General features: G+C 38.6%; 1 protein-coding gene across 10 annotated transcripts in view; it reads left to right on the top strand.

The window, feature by feature from the left end:
• The window catches only part of MAP3K4 (mitogen-activated protein kinase kinase kinase 4), a 113,711-nt gene that overhangs the window by 19,160 nt on the left and 77,253 nt on the right, over positions 1 to 17,298 (top strand). The window contains exon 1 of one of the 10 annotated variants that reach the window (XM_047857818.1): positions 7,041 to 7,105. The exons of the other annotated variants lie outside the window; for them this stretch is intronic. Coding sequence (XP_047713774.1) covers positions 7,095 to 7,105 — 11 coding nt within the window. The 5' untranslated portion in view covers positions 7,041 to 7,094. Of the gene's footprint in view, positions 1 to 7,040; positions 7,106 to 17,298 lie in introns of those variants that run through there. 10 annotated transcript variants of the gene reach the window in all.

The raw sequence follows: 17,298 nt of genomic DNA on the forward strand, positions 1-17,298 counted from the left end.
TGTGAGTTACAAATCTCCCCACCTTCAGGTTGAGCTAGAATCAGGGAGGCCACAAATTTCAGTTAATCCCACTGGTGAAGAGACCTTACGGTGCGTCCCCACACACATTTGCCCTTCAGCAGCAGCCAAATTTCAGGCTGACGCTGGCGGTCCAGGCCAAATAGACCCGCTGAACTCCTTGCCTCTTAGAATTCAGAATCTGCATTCACACTGACCATCTTCCCAGTTCCTCAGTGCGCTGTGTTCTTCCTCAGCTTCTCGCCTTTCCTAGATTGTTTCCTGGGTGTCAGCTGCTCCTTCCTGCCTTTTCCACTGGAGTCCTTCCCGAAGGCACTCCACTTGTGAATATCCCCACACTCCCCCAGACAGAGAGTAGTTTTATTACATAATAAGCATAATGTAAAATGTGCCTTGCCTTCAGGGAATTTATAATCTAGTTAAGGAGAAGAGATAAAATAATGGAAATTTGATAACTCATAGTCTGGTGCAGAAAAGGTGATAAATTTACACCTGCATCTACTTGTGTGCCATCATTTGAGTGCTATAACCTGCTGTTTTACGTAACGATGACAACAAGCTTGTAAAATAGATGTGCATTTTTCAGATGAGGAAAATGAGACTTTAAGAGACAGATTAGGTGAGAATACCTGGAGCTGGAACTCATCTGTATTTGTTATGCTTCAGAGTCTGTGGTTCTCTATCTTATGTGCTATGTCCTTAGGCATAAATGTGAAAGGACATGGTGAAGGATCTAAGCAATAGCTTGTTTTAGCAAGAATACCGCAAGAATGATTAATTGCCAAATGCATTATGCGGGAATGGGAAGAGGTCTCTTTAGGCTGAGGTGGGCATGTTATGTTATCTGAATGTATTGTGAGCGATTGCCATGTCAGTAAAAATATTAAAACATCGTTTTTAATTGGCTCCATCATACTCCTTTTTATGGTTATACCATAACCTATTTAAGTTATTACCAGTTTCTGTTTTAGATAGGACTGCAATCGGGGTGCTCTTGTAAAATTAACTTCTGAATGTAGGATTCAAAAGGAGTCTTTTGAACACTTTTAAGATTTTTAATATCTGTTGTTAAACATTTGCTTTTGGGAAGATTGTACAAATGTACAGTGGGCCACAAATAGTACTTACTGTACTTTGCCCTCTGTAGCTCTGAGTATTATAAGAAGCCTTTACTAATTTAATAGGTCAGAAGGGGTTATCTGGTTTTAATTCGAGTGTCTGGTTACTGGTGTAGGTGGAACTGTTTTCATGTTTTATTGCTATTTAAATTTGTTTTGTGAATTATCTTTTTGCATTCTTTGCTTATTTTCCTGTTGATGTCTTAGGGTTTTTCTTGCCAGATTTAGTGAGCCTTTTATAAATTCAGGACAATGTGTTCTTTTTCTCCATTTTAGCTTTTAATATGGCTTAGTTTTTTAAAAATATATTAGCGTTTTAAATGCTCACACAGTTAAATCCTAAAAAAATTTTTTTAATGTTTATTTATTTTTATTTTTTTTAACATTTTATTTATTTTTGAGAGAGACAGAGACAGAGTCTGAGCCGGGGAGGGGCAGAGAGAGAGGGAGTCACAGAATCCGAAGCAGACTCCAGACTCCTGGCTGCCAGCACAGAGCCCGGCGTGAGGCTCAAACTCACAAACTGTGAGATCATGACCTGAGCCGAAGTTGATGCTTAACCGACGGAGCCACCCAGGTGCCCCCACATAGTTAAGTCTTTTAGTTTTCTTCCATTTATTAAAGCTAGAGAGTCCAACACATGAAATTAAGGGAAAATAATTTTAGACCCATTTTCTGGAAAAATAACAAATATTTATTTATTTGTAAATATTTATAACATAACATAAATATTTGTAATATATAAATAAGTATTTATAACATAAATATCATTTTCTGTGATATTTTCTGGAGGATTACTGTAGGCTACATGCAAGCTGTAAAGGAGCTTATAATATGGGCTTTATGTATTTTTACATCATTGGAAACCTTCTTGCAGTAAGTTGTGCACATAGTAGGTCCTAACTGTCGATGGAATGAATAAGAGTTAATTCAATGAATTATCACTGATAACCACTTCAGTAAATTTCACTGGTTCTTGGCACCTTTTCCTCTGGATTCTCTGTATGCACTCATTTTCTGAGAACTAGTGAACTAATAAAAAGACACAGGAGTGCCCTTTCTTTTAGGCTCATATTTCTACTGCTTTTTGCATCACTGGTACTATATGTTACAGGCCTGGTAAGAGCTTTGTTCCTGGAAATGGTATTTGAGTGAGAGTTAATGTAGAACCTGTCGTAATATCCCAGTTTCCCTTGTTTTAGTAGAAATATTCGATTGCCTTCCTCTCAGATCCTGCTAGTTTGCTAGTGCTTTTTCATTTTTTTTTTCAGAATTTGAATAAGTGATTAAATGAGTTAATTTGGTATGTGGAGATCTGTACCATACAGTTTTCCAAATTTATTACTATTCAGTTTCTTTAAGAAATGAACAGGTGAGGTAGACTTTCTTGGTATTAAGGTGCTAAAAGCTTGTGCTAACCTTAGTGTACATATATTTGAATTCTGGACTATCGAAAGCATTGCACATCTAAGTTATCAGAAAGTAGTCAGAATTGTAATTTACGTGGAGCATAAGAGAACTATAGGAGTAGGGATCTTGCTTTTATTGTTTGTTTTGGTTTTTAAATAGCTTTCTGTGCATCAGGAAGTCTCTCATTCACATCCAGGTGTTCCCCCCAACCCCAAGGGGAAAAAAAAAGCAAAAGAAATAAAGTAGCTTTATTGAGATATAATTCATATACCATATAATTCACCTGTCTGAAGTGTCCAGATCAACTGGTTTAATACTTTCACGGTTTAATACATCTGTGAGTGTATATGTAACCACTACCACACTCAATTTTAGAGCATTTGAATCACCTCAAAAAGAAACTCTACACCCTTTAGCTATTGCCACCCTCAAATCCCCATGCCCTTCAACCCTAAGTAACCATTAATCTGCTTTCTGTCTCTGGATATTTGACTGTTCTAAACATTTTATATAAATTGAAGGATACAACATGTGGTCTTTTGTGATTGACTTCTTTCCCATAGCATAATGTTTTCAAGTTTCATCCATGATATGCCATGTATCAGTCTTAATTCCTTTATACGGCTGAATAATATTCGTTTTAAAGGATTTAATATATTTTGTTTATCCATTCATCATTTGATTATCATTGAGTTGTTTCCACCTTTTGGCATTATGAGTAATGCTGCTATAAACATTCATGCACAAGTGTTTGTGTGGACACGTGTTTTCATTTTTCTTGGGTAAATACTTAGGATTGCAACTGTTCCATCGTATGTTTTCCAGTGTGACTGCACCATTTAACATTCCCACCAGCAGCTTACAAGAGTTCTGATTTCTTCACCTCCTGGCCCACACTTGTAATTATCTAACTTGTTGATTATAACTATCCTATTGGGTATCCAATGCCATCTTTTGGTTTTGATTTACATTTTCCTAATGGTGGTGAGCATCTTTTCAGATGCTTGTTAGCCATTTACGTATCTTCTTTAGAGAAGTGTCTAGTCAGAGCCTATCTCCGTTTTTAAATTGGGTTCTCTGTCTTTTTATTACTGAGTTATAAGAGTTCTTTGTATATTCTTGATGTGTCCCTTATCAGATATATGATTAGCAAATATTTTCTCTCGTTCTGTGGATTATCTTATTCACTTTCTTGATAGTGCCTTTTGATGCACAAACATTTTAAATTTTGATGAAGTCTAATTTATTTATTTTTTCCTTTGTTGCTCATGCTTTTGAGTCCATATCTAAGGATCCATTGCCAAATCTGAGGTCCTACAAATTTACCCCAGTTTTTGGGTAAGAGTTTTATAATTTTAGCTCTTACATTTAGATCTTTGATGCATTTTGAGTTGATTTTTGTATATAGTGTGAGTTAAGGGTGCATCTTCGTTCTTTTGTATGTGGTTATCTGTTTATCCGAGCACCATTTGCTGAAACGACTCTTCTTTCCCCATTGAAGGTCTAGGCACTTTTGTCAAAAGTCCGTTAAGTTTATATCTGGACACTCAGTTCTGTTCCATTGACCACACTGTCTTAATTATTGTTACTTTTGTAGTAATTGCAACAGGAAATCGGGAAGGTGAGTCCTTCAACAGTAGTCTTTATGGGATTGTTTCGGTTACCTTTATCTTCTAACCCCTTGTATCCCTGTGCCTAGAATAATGTTTAGGATATAGTAACTATTAGTAAGTATTTATTGCAAGGATGCTTTAAAGTAACTAATTCAGCTTCAATTTAAGCGGTAAATTGATTCTTTAAAAAGAATTTTCCAACTGTAGCCAACACTTTTTCAGTATATTTTGTAAGATACCTCAGTTCCTTATTATTTCTATCTCTGTTAATAAAAGTTTCTAGTAATGCAATATATCATGGGAGTATGTTGCTTTATTAAAGCTCCTGTAGGCACTGAGGAAAGAATCATAGATGAAAAAAACATCAACAAAAGTAGTAGTGATTAACCAACACAATATCAAGCTGTAAGGAAGTATTGAGACTCAGTATAGTTAAAGTTATTCTTGTAGAAGAGGGATATACTTGTTTATTTAAATATAAATTTTCAGAAATTGAGTGGCTTCTTGGGGCGTCTGGGTGGCTTAGTCGGTTAAGTGTCCAACTTCAGCTCAGGTTGTGGTCTCATGGTTCGTGGGTTTGAGCCCTGCATTGGGCTCTGTGCTGACAGCTCAGAGCCTGGAACCTGCTTCAGATTCTGTGTGTCTCCCTCTCTCTGCCCCTACCCTGCTCACACTCTGTCTCTTTCTCTCTCTCAAAAATAAATAAATGTTAAAAAAATTATAAAAAAAAAGAAATCGAGTGGCTTCTTGTCTTAATATATTAGAAATTTTGTTTGGATGATTGTAGCTAAGTCAGAAAAATTTAGGGGCATTTTTTTTCTGTTAATGATTTTTTTCCCCTCAGCAGTAGAAATTAGAGTAATAGAACTACTTATAGTTTTTCTGACAAGCAGACATGAGAAACTGCCAAAAATGCTATGTGTTTGTTTGGTGTTCTGGTGCCATCTATAGTTGAAAAGTATGTCATTTAAAAAATATTCGTATATTTAAGTGATATCAGTTTTGTGTGCTAAATCTTGTTTTAGATCTTTTATCTTCCCTTCTACAATTAGGTTTACAAAGAGTCTTTCTGATCTTATGTAAATTATAGAAACTGGGACACAAACAAAGTGTTTTAATTGCTACAAAATAAATGGGTTGGATTTGGCTATTTGTAAATATTTTAACCAATAAAATGAAATGTTTCCCTTCTTATATTAATTTCTTTGTTTTTAAACAAAATTTTCCCTCTTCTTTGTTTCCTAAAGTAACTGCTGTATGATCCTATCATAAAATAGTTAGCTATGTTGTGAAATTAGTCACTTTGAAAGTTAAGTATGGCTTTCCTTATATGTAAAACAGAGTAGATAGAGTACCATTTTGTTTTAACACTAAATAATCCACAGAGCAATTTTTAAAATAAAAATTTATACATATACTGCCTTTTAGTGGTATATAATAAACTATTCCTATCATACTTTGGATAAATGTAAATACAGAACAACTGTTTTCAGACACTGGATAATGGACTATACAGGATTGTTCTCCCTGAGACAAGGGAAACAAATGAAGAGAGCCCTGTAATTACCCTGGTTTTCTGCCCGCAAACCATTCCAGACTGTGGTGCAGGCAGGAATATCCGCAGCAAAGCAGAGTAGTCTTCTTGAATTGAGGAGGCAGATTGGAGTTCAGGGAGACTGAAGTGGTTGGAAGTTGAGGGCAGAGTTCTGTAGAGAAAGGAATGATATAGAAAAAGAACTCCAGAAATCTACCAAGGACTTCTTTGAGTGTTTGAATACAAGATGCACTTGTGTAGAGTAGAAACTCTACAAGGTTAAGCAAAGAGCCACTGGAGAACTGTGAGCCAAAAGGTGCCCAGAGTTCACATGGGACTTGGAGGTATTTGAATTTCCAGTGGTCAAAGTGGAAAGTTCTTGTTTGTTGGTCACTGGGACATGCAATAAAGATATGGAAGATTCACATCTTAGTAGTAGAGTCCTAGAGTAAAAGCATGTCTGGAATTAGCCTACCCAAGCTTGAAAACAAACCTTGACAGGATAAAGTGGAATTAGAAATAACAGCTTGTGAAAAAAAAAAAGAAAGAAAATGCCAAATGGCCTTTAAAGGAAGATAACAAAATTCAGATAGTCAGTTGCATAAAATTATAATGTCTAACATGTGACCAAAAATTACTAGACATGTCAATAAGCCCGAAAAGATGACCCTCGACCTAGAGAAACAATCAACAGAAACAATCCCAGAAATTTCAAAAATGATAGAAGTAGAAGAAGGAATTGTTAATGTGGTTACAATTCAGCTGTTTAAAGGAAAACATGAACGAACATTGGAGAAAAATAAATAGATAAAAAAGACCACATGGAACTTCAAGAGATGAAAAATAGAGTATCTGAAATTACAAATACACCAGGTGGGATTTTCAACAGAACAGACCCTATAGAAAAAAAATTACTGAACTTGTGGGCCTAGCAATGTCAGTGTTGTAAGATGTAGTACAGAGAGAACAAAGACCAGAAAAAATGTAGAGAACAACAGTGACACATGAGGATGTATCAAGCAGTCAGCATTGTGTAATTGAAGTTCCTAAAAGAGGAAAGAAAGGGGGAAAACAGGGAAAAGATTAAGAAATAATGACTGTAAATGTTTCAAATTTGATGAGCACTATAAACCCATAGATTTAAAAAATTTGATGAGGCCCAGGAAGGATAAACACAAAGGCAACCATCACTGGAAAAATCACTGCTTAAATCTCTTGTTCTTCTGTAGTTCTCTAGTTCTCCTCTAGGATTTACTTATTCTTAAATTAACTGTGTTACAAAATTAAATGTTATTTTAATTAACCACTTTTGCAGGGAGTGTGGAGGTTCATATCATCCTAAACCTAAAACAACAGCGTGTCACCAAAGATTGAAAATGATTTTCTTATTTGGTTTACTTCATGACCATTAGGTGAGTTTTAAGTCAGTTTTGTGTGAAGCCAGTATTTGTGGTTGGGAGGGGGTTTTCCTCTGTTCTTGGCTAGTGTGGCTGTGCCCTTGTAGCTTGAGTATTGATTTTGAATTAGTTATGCCTCTGAAACCTCATCCTCTGAGTGTCTAGTACATGTCAGGATGAGGTATTTTGAAAAGAGAACTCTGCTAAATATGTGGTAAATATTCTCTAGGTCATTGCTTCTTTACCTTTTTTGGGTCATAGATTGTATTTGAGAATCTGATCAAAACCGTAGACTCTTGACTCCTCTGAAAAATGCACGTAATAAAAATTTGCATTCAGTTTCAGGGAATTCGTGGTCTGATGATTGAGCTATAAGGTAATATAGTTTTGGGGTGCCTGAGCGACACAACTGGTTAAGCATCCAGCTCTTGATTTCGGCTCACGTCATAATCCCTGACCTCAATGTGGGATCGAGCCCTACATTGGGCTCTGTGCTGAGTGTGGAGCCTGCTTAGGAATGTTTCTCTTTCCCTCTGCCCTTCTGCCCTGCTAGCAAGTGCTCACTCTCTCTCTCTGTGTCTCTCTCAAATAAAAATTAAAAAGGGGCACCTGGGTGGCTCAGTCAGTTAAGTGTCCAACTTGGGCTCAGGTCATGATCTTGTAGTTTGTGAGTTTGAGCCCTGCGTCAGGCTCTTTGCTGACAGCTCAGTGCCTGGAGCCTGCTTTGGATTCTGTGTCTCCCCCTCTCTCTGGCCCTCCCATGCTCATGGTCTGTTTCTCTCTGCCTCTTAATAATAAACGTTAGAAAAAAATTAAACAAAAATATAGTTTTGATACGTTAACTCTTTTTGCGTTCCCTATATTTTTTGTACATGTTGCAATAAGTGTATACTGTGAGACATTCTTTTCTGAAACCGTAGGTGGTGTTTATTTTTGGCACAAACAAGACTTCTAGGCTCTACATTTCCAGTAAATTTCACGTTGGCCTTATGTATTCAACCACAGTTACCAATTATGTTCTCTTGAGTGAAGAAAGCTATATAATTAAAAATGGGAGCTTTTATTTTTTTCTTCTAAAATTGTTTTAGACCCATTTACATTTTTTCCTAGTTTACATAGTTTTTAATTAGAAGAAAATTATATTTTTCACGAGACAGCTTTGTGTACGTGTATATATCTTTAATTATGTCTTTGGTGTCGGGTAGTGTTTTACTTCTTGGTTGTTAAGGGGCCATTTCTAAGGATTTCATGATCCCTAAAGGCATCGTTCCTCTCAGGTGAGCAGTTCTCTTTCCTCTTTGGGCTCCCAGCCGGGGAACGGTCTTGCTTGTTGAAATAGCATAGACAGAATAACCCTTTAGGTTGACTTTGTGATGGAATAGTTGAGAAGCCTTGTGTGTGAAGAAGTCGACATAGTGCCAGAAAATGGTGCGTATCTGTACGTCTGTCTAGTAGAGCACAGTGGGGCGGGAGATGCTTAGGGAGGTGGGTTTGCTCATGTCCTCCCTGCTTTAGCGCCCGCGTGGCTACATGTTCCTGTTAGGACGAAGGACATAATCCGACGGCCGCCTGCGCCTGCGGGGGCTCTCGTTCACTCTGCCCGCTCTGCGCCTGGTCGTCACGGCCTTTCGGTTCCTCCTGAGCCCCGTGCTCCTCCCTCTCAGCTGCTCCTCCTCTCCTTCGTCCAGTCGGGGCCTTCGGAGCTTTCGAATCTCGGTTGAAATGTTGCTTCTTAAAGAAGTCTGCTTTATCATCGCTGGGAATTGTCCCAGTTCTCGGGGCTGGACCCCGTCCGCCAGCAGTCGTTTACCGTGTACTGGGGGACCGCACTGAAAACACTGGTGTGTGCGCACTCACGTGCTAAGTATCTAGTTCTTTCTGTAGATTGGAAGCTGCAGGAGGGCAGGAATGGTGACGCTCTCGTTGAGTCGTGTGTTCTTCCTCAACTCTTAGCACAGCGCTTGTCCGGTAGGGCCACTGTTGAACGAATGGCACAGTTAACGTCCTGGAGGAGCTAATAGTGTCGCTGACGCAGCTACACACACAGGGAAGCATGGGACAGTTAATGTGTGTTTTCAGCTCTAAATAAACCAGTCACTACAACAAAGACCCAAGAAACAAAAAAACGGAAGTGAATAAGATAATACACCTTAAAATTTTTATATTGCCCTCTGTCTCCTCTCTTACACAAAATCCTGTTCTCAATGAAAAAAAAGTTAATTGTTAATTTCAAATTATCGTTCTCTGATTTAAAAGGCTTGCTTTTCTGTCCTTCTAGGGGGTAGTTTCAAGCTCTGTTTTAGGTATAAACACACGCAGATTTACACAAAACGAGTGGAAACACTAGCCTGATCTGAGGAGTGCTCTATTAGAGGACAGTAAATTAAGGGAAGACAGGGTGTAATTCTTGGACTTGGTAGGGAAGGTAAGCAGCTACCTGAAGGGGAGAGGATTTGACTTAGACCTTTTCTTTTATACGCAGAAAGAGGTAGGGCAAGCAAAGCCCTCACTATTCTGTTTCGTTTTGTTTTTTCACTTAAATTGTAGTCACACTGTGGTCCCCAGCCGAATTGAGACTCAGTATCTTAGCCAGGCTAACGCCTTTATAGGTGAGGAAATTTCGACGTGGAGTGGTTAAAAGGCATCAGCAAAGATACGAGTCCTGCAGCTCGGCTGAGTACTACATCTCCGAACTGTTCTCACGTTCTTTCTCCAGCCCGTAGGGGCCTCCTTCCACAGGGGGAGTATTCCTCCGTGTCTGCCACCGGGAGAGGGCAGACGTCCCAGCAACCAGGCTGGGGTGCAGGGGCCCTGGGCCATGGGGTTAGGCCAGGACTCCAGTTCTGGCTCAGGTCCTTTCCAGCTGAGCACACAAGTTGCCTTTGCAGCTTAGGGATCGCAGTAGTACCTGCGGGGGTTGTCGGGAAGGTGAAATAAGATAACATTTGTAGAGTGCCTAACTGACTACCTAGTATGTAATGGGTATTTGATGACGAGCGCTTCTCATAATCAATGAGAAGTGGCCTTCTGGGCAAAGAAGCCTTTCTGCAATGGCTCCATAAGCTCTGGCAAGGATTAGGTGAAATTACATATGATGGTTAGCATAGTGCCTGGCAGATGGTCAGAATTCAGTACCTAATGGAGGCAATTATACTGTTAGAATGGAAATCATTCATTACTGTGTAACGAATTATACAGCTGATTAAAAACATAAATAGAAATCTGATGCATATCCCAATTTTGGAAGTCACTGTTTTAAAGGGCATTTCTTTCCTTATCGTTTGAAATTTTTTTACAATCACAATCATCAGTTCTGTTGATAAAGAATTGCTTAATTTCATAATACTACATTTTCCATTTAGTCCTGGTTCTTATCTTTTGTACTTGGTACAGTAACACCAAATTTATTCAGCATCATCGAGGAACTGTCTCATACAGCATCATTAAGATAATCAAGTGTAAAATAAATTGGTTATTATAAAATAGTTTAGATTTAGAGACAATTGCAAAGATACTGTAAAGAATTTCAGTATTTCTACTGTCTACATTTGTCACAGCTAGTGAGCCAGCGTTGACACATTATTCTACCTAAGTGGTGGGGAGTTAACCTCCCCGTCCTTGGGAGGGGAATGTAGACTTAAATTCTTTGGATTTTTGTCTGTACAGGTGATTTCTCTCTTCTCCCATTTATTTATTTAGTAATTATATCAATATGGATTCATGGTTATAATTGGATATAATTCATGGGTATAATTCTATATCTGTATTTTGTTGCTCAGAATTTTCCAGTTTTGGCCAACGGGAGCTCTGTTTCTGTGTCCTTCTGAAATACTCCCATAGGTTTGTTTGTTTGTTTGTTTGTTTGTTTGTTTTTTGAGCACTTCCTCACTTGCTGGCACTACAAAGTGCTCCAGGCTTGTATTACATCTTCTTTGCCCCAGTCCTGAACTCAGCCATTTCTTCTGGTTCTTCTATTGGAGCATGGTGCTGGAAACCCAAGATCTGGTCCCTAGATAAATGAGCTTTTCTTAGCTGATGTCAAAGCAGAGGTGAGGGATGTTATGTCCAAATTGTCCTAATTGCTTTCCTCACTTTTCTTTGCCGTTTACGTCGCTAAAAACCCTGGGAGAATATATTTCATATACTCATATTTCCTAGATCTATCTACCCCCAAGAGTTAGGGTTCATCTTTTGAGTGTGTGTGTGTGTGCGTGTGTGTGTGTCACAGAGCATATTTATAGTTAAAACTATTTTAAAAATCTGAATTAGAAAGGTAACTTGAGCTAAGGCGATTCAGACAGCTCATGTGTTTCCTACAGAAAGAGGCTCCTCAGTTACTTGATTTCTAAGAATGACAGGGAGTAATTCATGATAGAAAATGTGTTTTTTTCCACAAATAAAATTAAAATAAGGGAATTTAAAAAATGTTCTCATTTGTTAGAGTAGGTAGAGGGACATCATAATTCTTATTGCTACCTTAAAAAAATTTTTTTAGGCTCCCTTTAAAATTTTAAGCATTTTTCTTGTTTCTCTTTAATGTTTTGTGCACACTTGGCATAGAAGACCCTTTGTTTGCTCTTCCTTCCAGCATTGATCCAGTTTTTCATCTTCCCACTTAAGCTGCTTCAGGCCTGCAGTTCTCTTTATTTATTTTTTTAGGTTTATTTAGTTTGAGCGAGCGAGAGCATGAGCAGGGATGTGGCAGAGAGAGAGGGAGAGAGAGAGAGAGAGAGAGTCCTAAGCAGGCTCCACACTGTCAGCGCCGAGTCTGACGTGGGGCTCGAACCTGCAAACCACGAGATCATGATCGGAGCTGAAACCAAGAGTCGGGTGCTAAACTGACTGAGCTACCCAGGCACCCCTGCAGTTCTCCTTTTGAATGAATTAGCACTTTTATGTTGCTTTCTTTAAATTCTTTTCCATGGGCATTTCATCATCAGATGCGTTCACAACAAGACTGATCTGCTTATTTTCACGTCTTGTATTGAAAAGACATCCTCTCACCTGTGCTGCCGGCATCCTTCTCCTGTTCATGTTGAACAACTCAGCTGGAAGGCCCCAAATCGGTGCATCTCAGAAGGGTTTTTGTTCCATTTTGATTGTCTCCTTGCGAATCTATATTCATACAATCTAGTGTTGATTTGCAGAGCTTTGGAAAAAGATGTAGATGATAGATATGCTCATACATTTTTGGAGCTGTTAGAACTGGTAAAAATAAGAAAGCACACCTGAAAATGTCTTATTCTTTGCCCTCTTCTTTTTATCCTCAGTTCTTGCAGCAAAATTGCAGAAAAAACGAGAATAATCACATTTGTCTTTTCATCTGTAGCATGACTTATATGTATTTAGATACCTAAAGCTTCTCTTTCTTTATCTTTTTTTCTCTCTCTCTTCTTTTGGTTCTGGTTCTTTTTTGGAGTAGTCTTCTGGTTAACCAGAAATGAAAGATAAGTCTTTAAAGCAGTTTGTTATATTTGTTTATAAGACTTTGTTTTCTGAAAGACTTCATCTGAAAATACTTTTTTTTTTTGAGAGTGGTGGGGAGAGGGGGAGGGCAGAAGAAGCCAGAGAGAGAGAATCCCAAGCAGGCTGCACGCCCAGCATGGAGCCCAGATGTGAGGCTCAGTATCACAACTGTGAGATCATGACCTGAACTGAAATCAAGAGTCAGACGCTCAACTGACTGAGCCACCAAGGCACCCCTGAAAATCTTTTTTCAACAGGTTATAACTATTTTTATTTCTAATGATGAGCAGAACTTATCCATATGGAGTGTATATTTATTTTTTTATCTTTAAGTGTTCTTTTTGTTCTAGTTAGTTTAGGACTGATAAAGTATACTTTGTGTAAATCTGTGAGTTAAATAAAAGACTTTTGCTAGAAGATCTAAGTCAGGTAAGCCTTATCGATACGTGACCTAACCCTTTCCAAGACCTGACCTTCTCCATTTCTTCTATGAAACATATCTACTGATGCTTGCAGCATCATGGATGACTAACAGGTTACACTCTAGAATGACCGTGACTTTCTGTTTCCACCAGTTGAAACATATGCTTATCAAGAGTTCCTTGTTTGTTCCTAAATCTGTTTAGGTCGGTTGTATGTTTTAATTGTTATTGCATAATTTAGTACGCTTTTTTTTTTTTTTTTTTTAGTACGCTTTTATACAAACGTGAACTGTGAATGCAAAAGAGAATTGTAGTTTCTCTCTAGATGGAATACTTTGGAAAGTCTCAAGATAGGTCACAAAAAGAAAATTGCCATCAAATAGGTAAAGGAGAGGACTGTTAACATTTAGGAAGAAAAATCATGAAAATTGGGAAAAGTTGCTCCATGAAAGTCTTTAGATTCTTGTTCTATTTTAAAGAACCAGAGTGTGGATTGCAGACACCGCACTTGGTCGTGGTGTGTGTGACTCATGACTTCTCTCAGGGACCCACACTAAAAGGCAAGGCTGTGGCCCTCCTCAGAGTGGTGATGGGTTTAATCTCATTCATGGGCTTAAAGTGAAAGTAGATGTTTAAGTTTTATATGTGTGTCTGTTATCTCTTATAACTTAACAAGCCATATCAAAGCTTAATGGCTTAAAATGAAAACCATTTCTTATCTGTTACGGTACTGAGTGGGTCTTCTGCTTCTCATGGTCTTGGCTTGGGTTCAGTGGACAGCTGGAAGGTCCAAAATAGCCTCACTCACAAGCTAGCAAGTTGGTGCTGGCTGTCAGCTGGACACTCACAAGACTTTGACCTAGCTAGGCTCTTCGTGCAGCCTGTCCACCTGCCTAGGTGGGGCTTTGAAGACCGCGGAAGTCTCAGGGCTGCTGGCCTTCTTACCTGTGGCCAGCCTCCCCTGAAGGACAAGGGTGTAACTGGCCCAGTGTCACTTTCACTGCATCTCTTTAGTTAAAGCAGGTTACAAGGTCATACTGGATTCAAGAGGAGGTGATTATAGAAGGGTGTGAATACTGGGAGGCCAGGTTTGTGGAAGGCCACCAAAGTCACAGCCACCACAGATGTTTCGGGTTTTCGAGTTTGCATGTTTCATTCTTTTTTTTTTTTTTTTTAACGTTTTATATTTTTATTTTTGAGACAGAGAGAGATAGAGCATGAACGGGGTGGGTCAGAGAGAGAGGGAGACATAGAATCTGAAACAGGCTCTAGGCTCTGAGCTGTCAGCACAGAGTCTGACGCGGGGCTCGAACTCACTGGCTGCGAGATCGTGACCTGAGCTGAAGTCGGACACTTAGCCGACTGAGCCACCCAAGCGCCCCATGCATGTTTCATTCTTAATGCTCTTGATATGTATTTAAAAAAATTTTTTTTAATATTTATTTTTGAGAGAGAGAGACAGAGCACGAGTGGGAGAGGGGCAGAGAGAGAGGGAGACACAGAATCCGAAGCAGGCTCCAGGCTCTGAGCTGCCAGCACAGAGCCCCACGTGGGGCTTAAACCCACAGACTGTGAGATCATGACTTGAGCTGAAGTCGGACGCCTAACCGACCAAACCACCCAGGCACCCCTGATATGTGTTTTTAAAATTAACTGGCTAGCCACAAGTCTCAGTGGCATTTGATAAGAAGGCTTCTAATAAATGAAAGTGTAAGCAAATTTAGAGTAATTCGATTAAAGCTTGTATTCTTAAGAGTGGGGACATAAGGATTTCAACCCATGTTAATCTGATTCCAAAACCACGATTCCCTCCGTTATCCACCATTGCCATTGTTCTGTACAGGAGGTAGTTACCTTGGCACCTAGGGTTACAGTATCCCAATAACATCATCCACAGAAATCAACAATCATTTAATTCTTGCAGCCTTTAAAAAAAATTACATTCTTCAAATAATTAAATGGGATTGTATTTTAATAGACTTTAGATGATGATTAAGTCTGAAGTATCAAAAGAGAACATTATTTTTGCCTCACAAGTTCATTTATTCAGTAGGTAGTTATTGGGCACATAATCTGCACCAGGTACTGTCCTAGACATTGGAGAATCTGTGGTAAAACAGTAATAGATGGGTCCCTGCCTTCCCAGAGCTTTGAGACTGGTTGGGAGGGATAGTTCTTTTCACGGGAAATCTTTTTTTTTTTTTTAATCTGCTTTTGTTAAAAAAAAAATGAATTTAGTTAAAAAAAAATTAAGTTTGAATGTCTGTCTTGAAAACCAAGACTCAGTAGGCTTGTAAAGACCCTATACTCTGAGTCAATGAAAAAGTTCAATATATTTCTTTTAATGTTTATTTATTATTCTGGGGGGGAGAGAGACAGAGTGTGAGCAGGGGAGGGGCAGAGAGAGAGGGAGACACAATCTGAAGCAGGCTCCAGTCCCTGAGCTGTCAGCACAGAGCCTGACGCGGGGCTCCAACACATGAACCGTGAGATCAGGACCCAAGCCAAAGTTGGAAGCTTAACTGACTGAGCCACCCAGGTGTCCCTAAAATTGATTTCTAGGGACTTTGCTAAAGAACTTCTAAAGAAGGGTGTGTGTGTGTGTGTGTGTGTGTGTGTGTGTGTGTGTGTGTGTTTGGTGTGTTTGGGCTTTTGCAGAACCACAGATGTTTTTGAACTCGTCTAATCCAACTTCATTATTTTATAGATGAGCTATTTTGGGCACCATGTGGTTCACCAACTGTGTCACAGCAGAACTATTTAACCCCTAGTTACTTGAATTTTTGTCTTGTCTTCCACACATTTTCCATTGAAATGACAGCAAAACCCCTTGGGTTGAGTTCAGGGCACACTTTTGTTAGACCAGATTCTATGTCAAGTGAATAGTACTTTAGCAAAGTTTGATGTGAAAAGAGTGAGACACTGTTTTATATGACTGTCAGAAATTTAGCACTAGAAAGGAATTTCACATTTGTGTGTTTTTCAGCACATATCAGGCCAGTGTTTCAGGGCAATTGATGTAAACCTTGTATTACTTTCCTCATCCAAAATAATTGGTATCCATGGTAACATTCTGAACCAGTCAACTGACCACATTAGCTCATCTCACATGAGCTAATACAAAATGAGGTTTTGGATGGTTTGGGTTACTTAATTGAAATGATGCACGTTCTTTTGAACTTACCACTAGTGTTTATATTCCTAGATTTTGTGTATAAATTTTTCTTTTTACAGAAAGAAAAGAAACTTTTAGCTTGGTTTCCCTTCCCACCCTTCTATTGTATATTGCTTCTTAGCTTAGACTCCCAAGCCGAGTTGTTTTTCTCTGTCTCCTTTTAAGATTTTTCTCTTCATCATTGGTTTTCAGCAATTTGATTATGATGTGCATAGTCAAAACTGATAGTTTTCTTCAGGTTGTCCTGCTTGGAGTTTGTGGAGCTCCTTGGATCTGTGAACTACAGTTTCCTTCCAATTTAGAACATTTTCAGCCCTTAATTCTTAAAAGATCTTTTCAGTGCTTCCCTTTTTCTGTTTTGGATTCTAATAACACACGTTACACTGCTTGTTACTGCCCCACAGATAACTGATGCTCTGTTCTTTTTCTTTGTTTTCCTTAATCTTTTTCTGATTCATTTTGGATCATTTCTATTGCTGTATCTTCAAGTTCACGGTTCTTTTCCTCTGCTGTGTCTCATCTGCTTTTAAATCCCATCCAGAGTGTTTTTCATTTCAGATATAGTTTTCATCTTTACAGGTTCTGTTTGAGCAAAATTTCTGGCCTGCTTACTGATTTTTTTTTCCTGGGTTGGGCCATATTTTCCTTTTCTGTGGTAATTTTTGACAGGATGGCAGACATGAATTTTACTTATTGAGTGCTGGACTTTTAAAAAATTCCTTCAAATATTTTGGACTTTGTACTGACATGTATTAAGTTACTAAGTTACTTGGATGGAATGTAAACCATTAACATTTTCAGTGAGTGTGAGTACCATCTCGATGGGCTTAAGTAATCCTAAGAAAGTGGCTGTCAGCTCCACATGGCAGTTTTCTACCTCACTTTCTGTGTGGCATAATGAATAAAGAGTGATGAAGTGCACCGTGTTTTATCTTATTTAATACATTGTTTATGACAGTATGCCTCTTTGCTTCCATGCATTTTTTATGTTTGCTGTTAGAGTAATTAAATAATTTGGAAATACTTTGCAACCAGTAGTGTCTATTGTGTGTGTGAGGTTATAGACTAAGATGACTTTCTGTTTGGGGATAGATGCAGATTTGAAAACAAGAGATCTTCAGCTTCTGGAGAAGTATTACAGGGAT

This window comes from Prionailurus viverrinus, chromosome B2 (assembly GCF_022837055.1).
Source record: "Prionailurus viverrinus isolate Anna chromosome B2, UM_Priviv_1.0, whole genome shotgun sequence".
In the NCBI taxonomy this organism is placed as follows: Eukaryota; Metazoa; Chordata; class Mammalia; order Carnivora; family Felidae; genus Prionailurus; species Prionailurus viverrinus.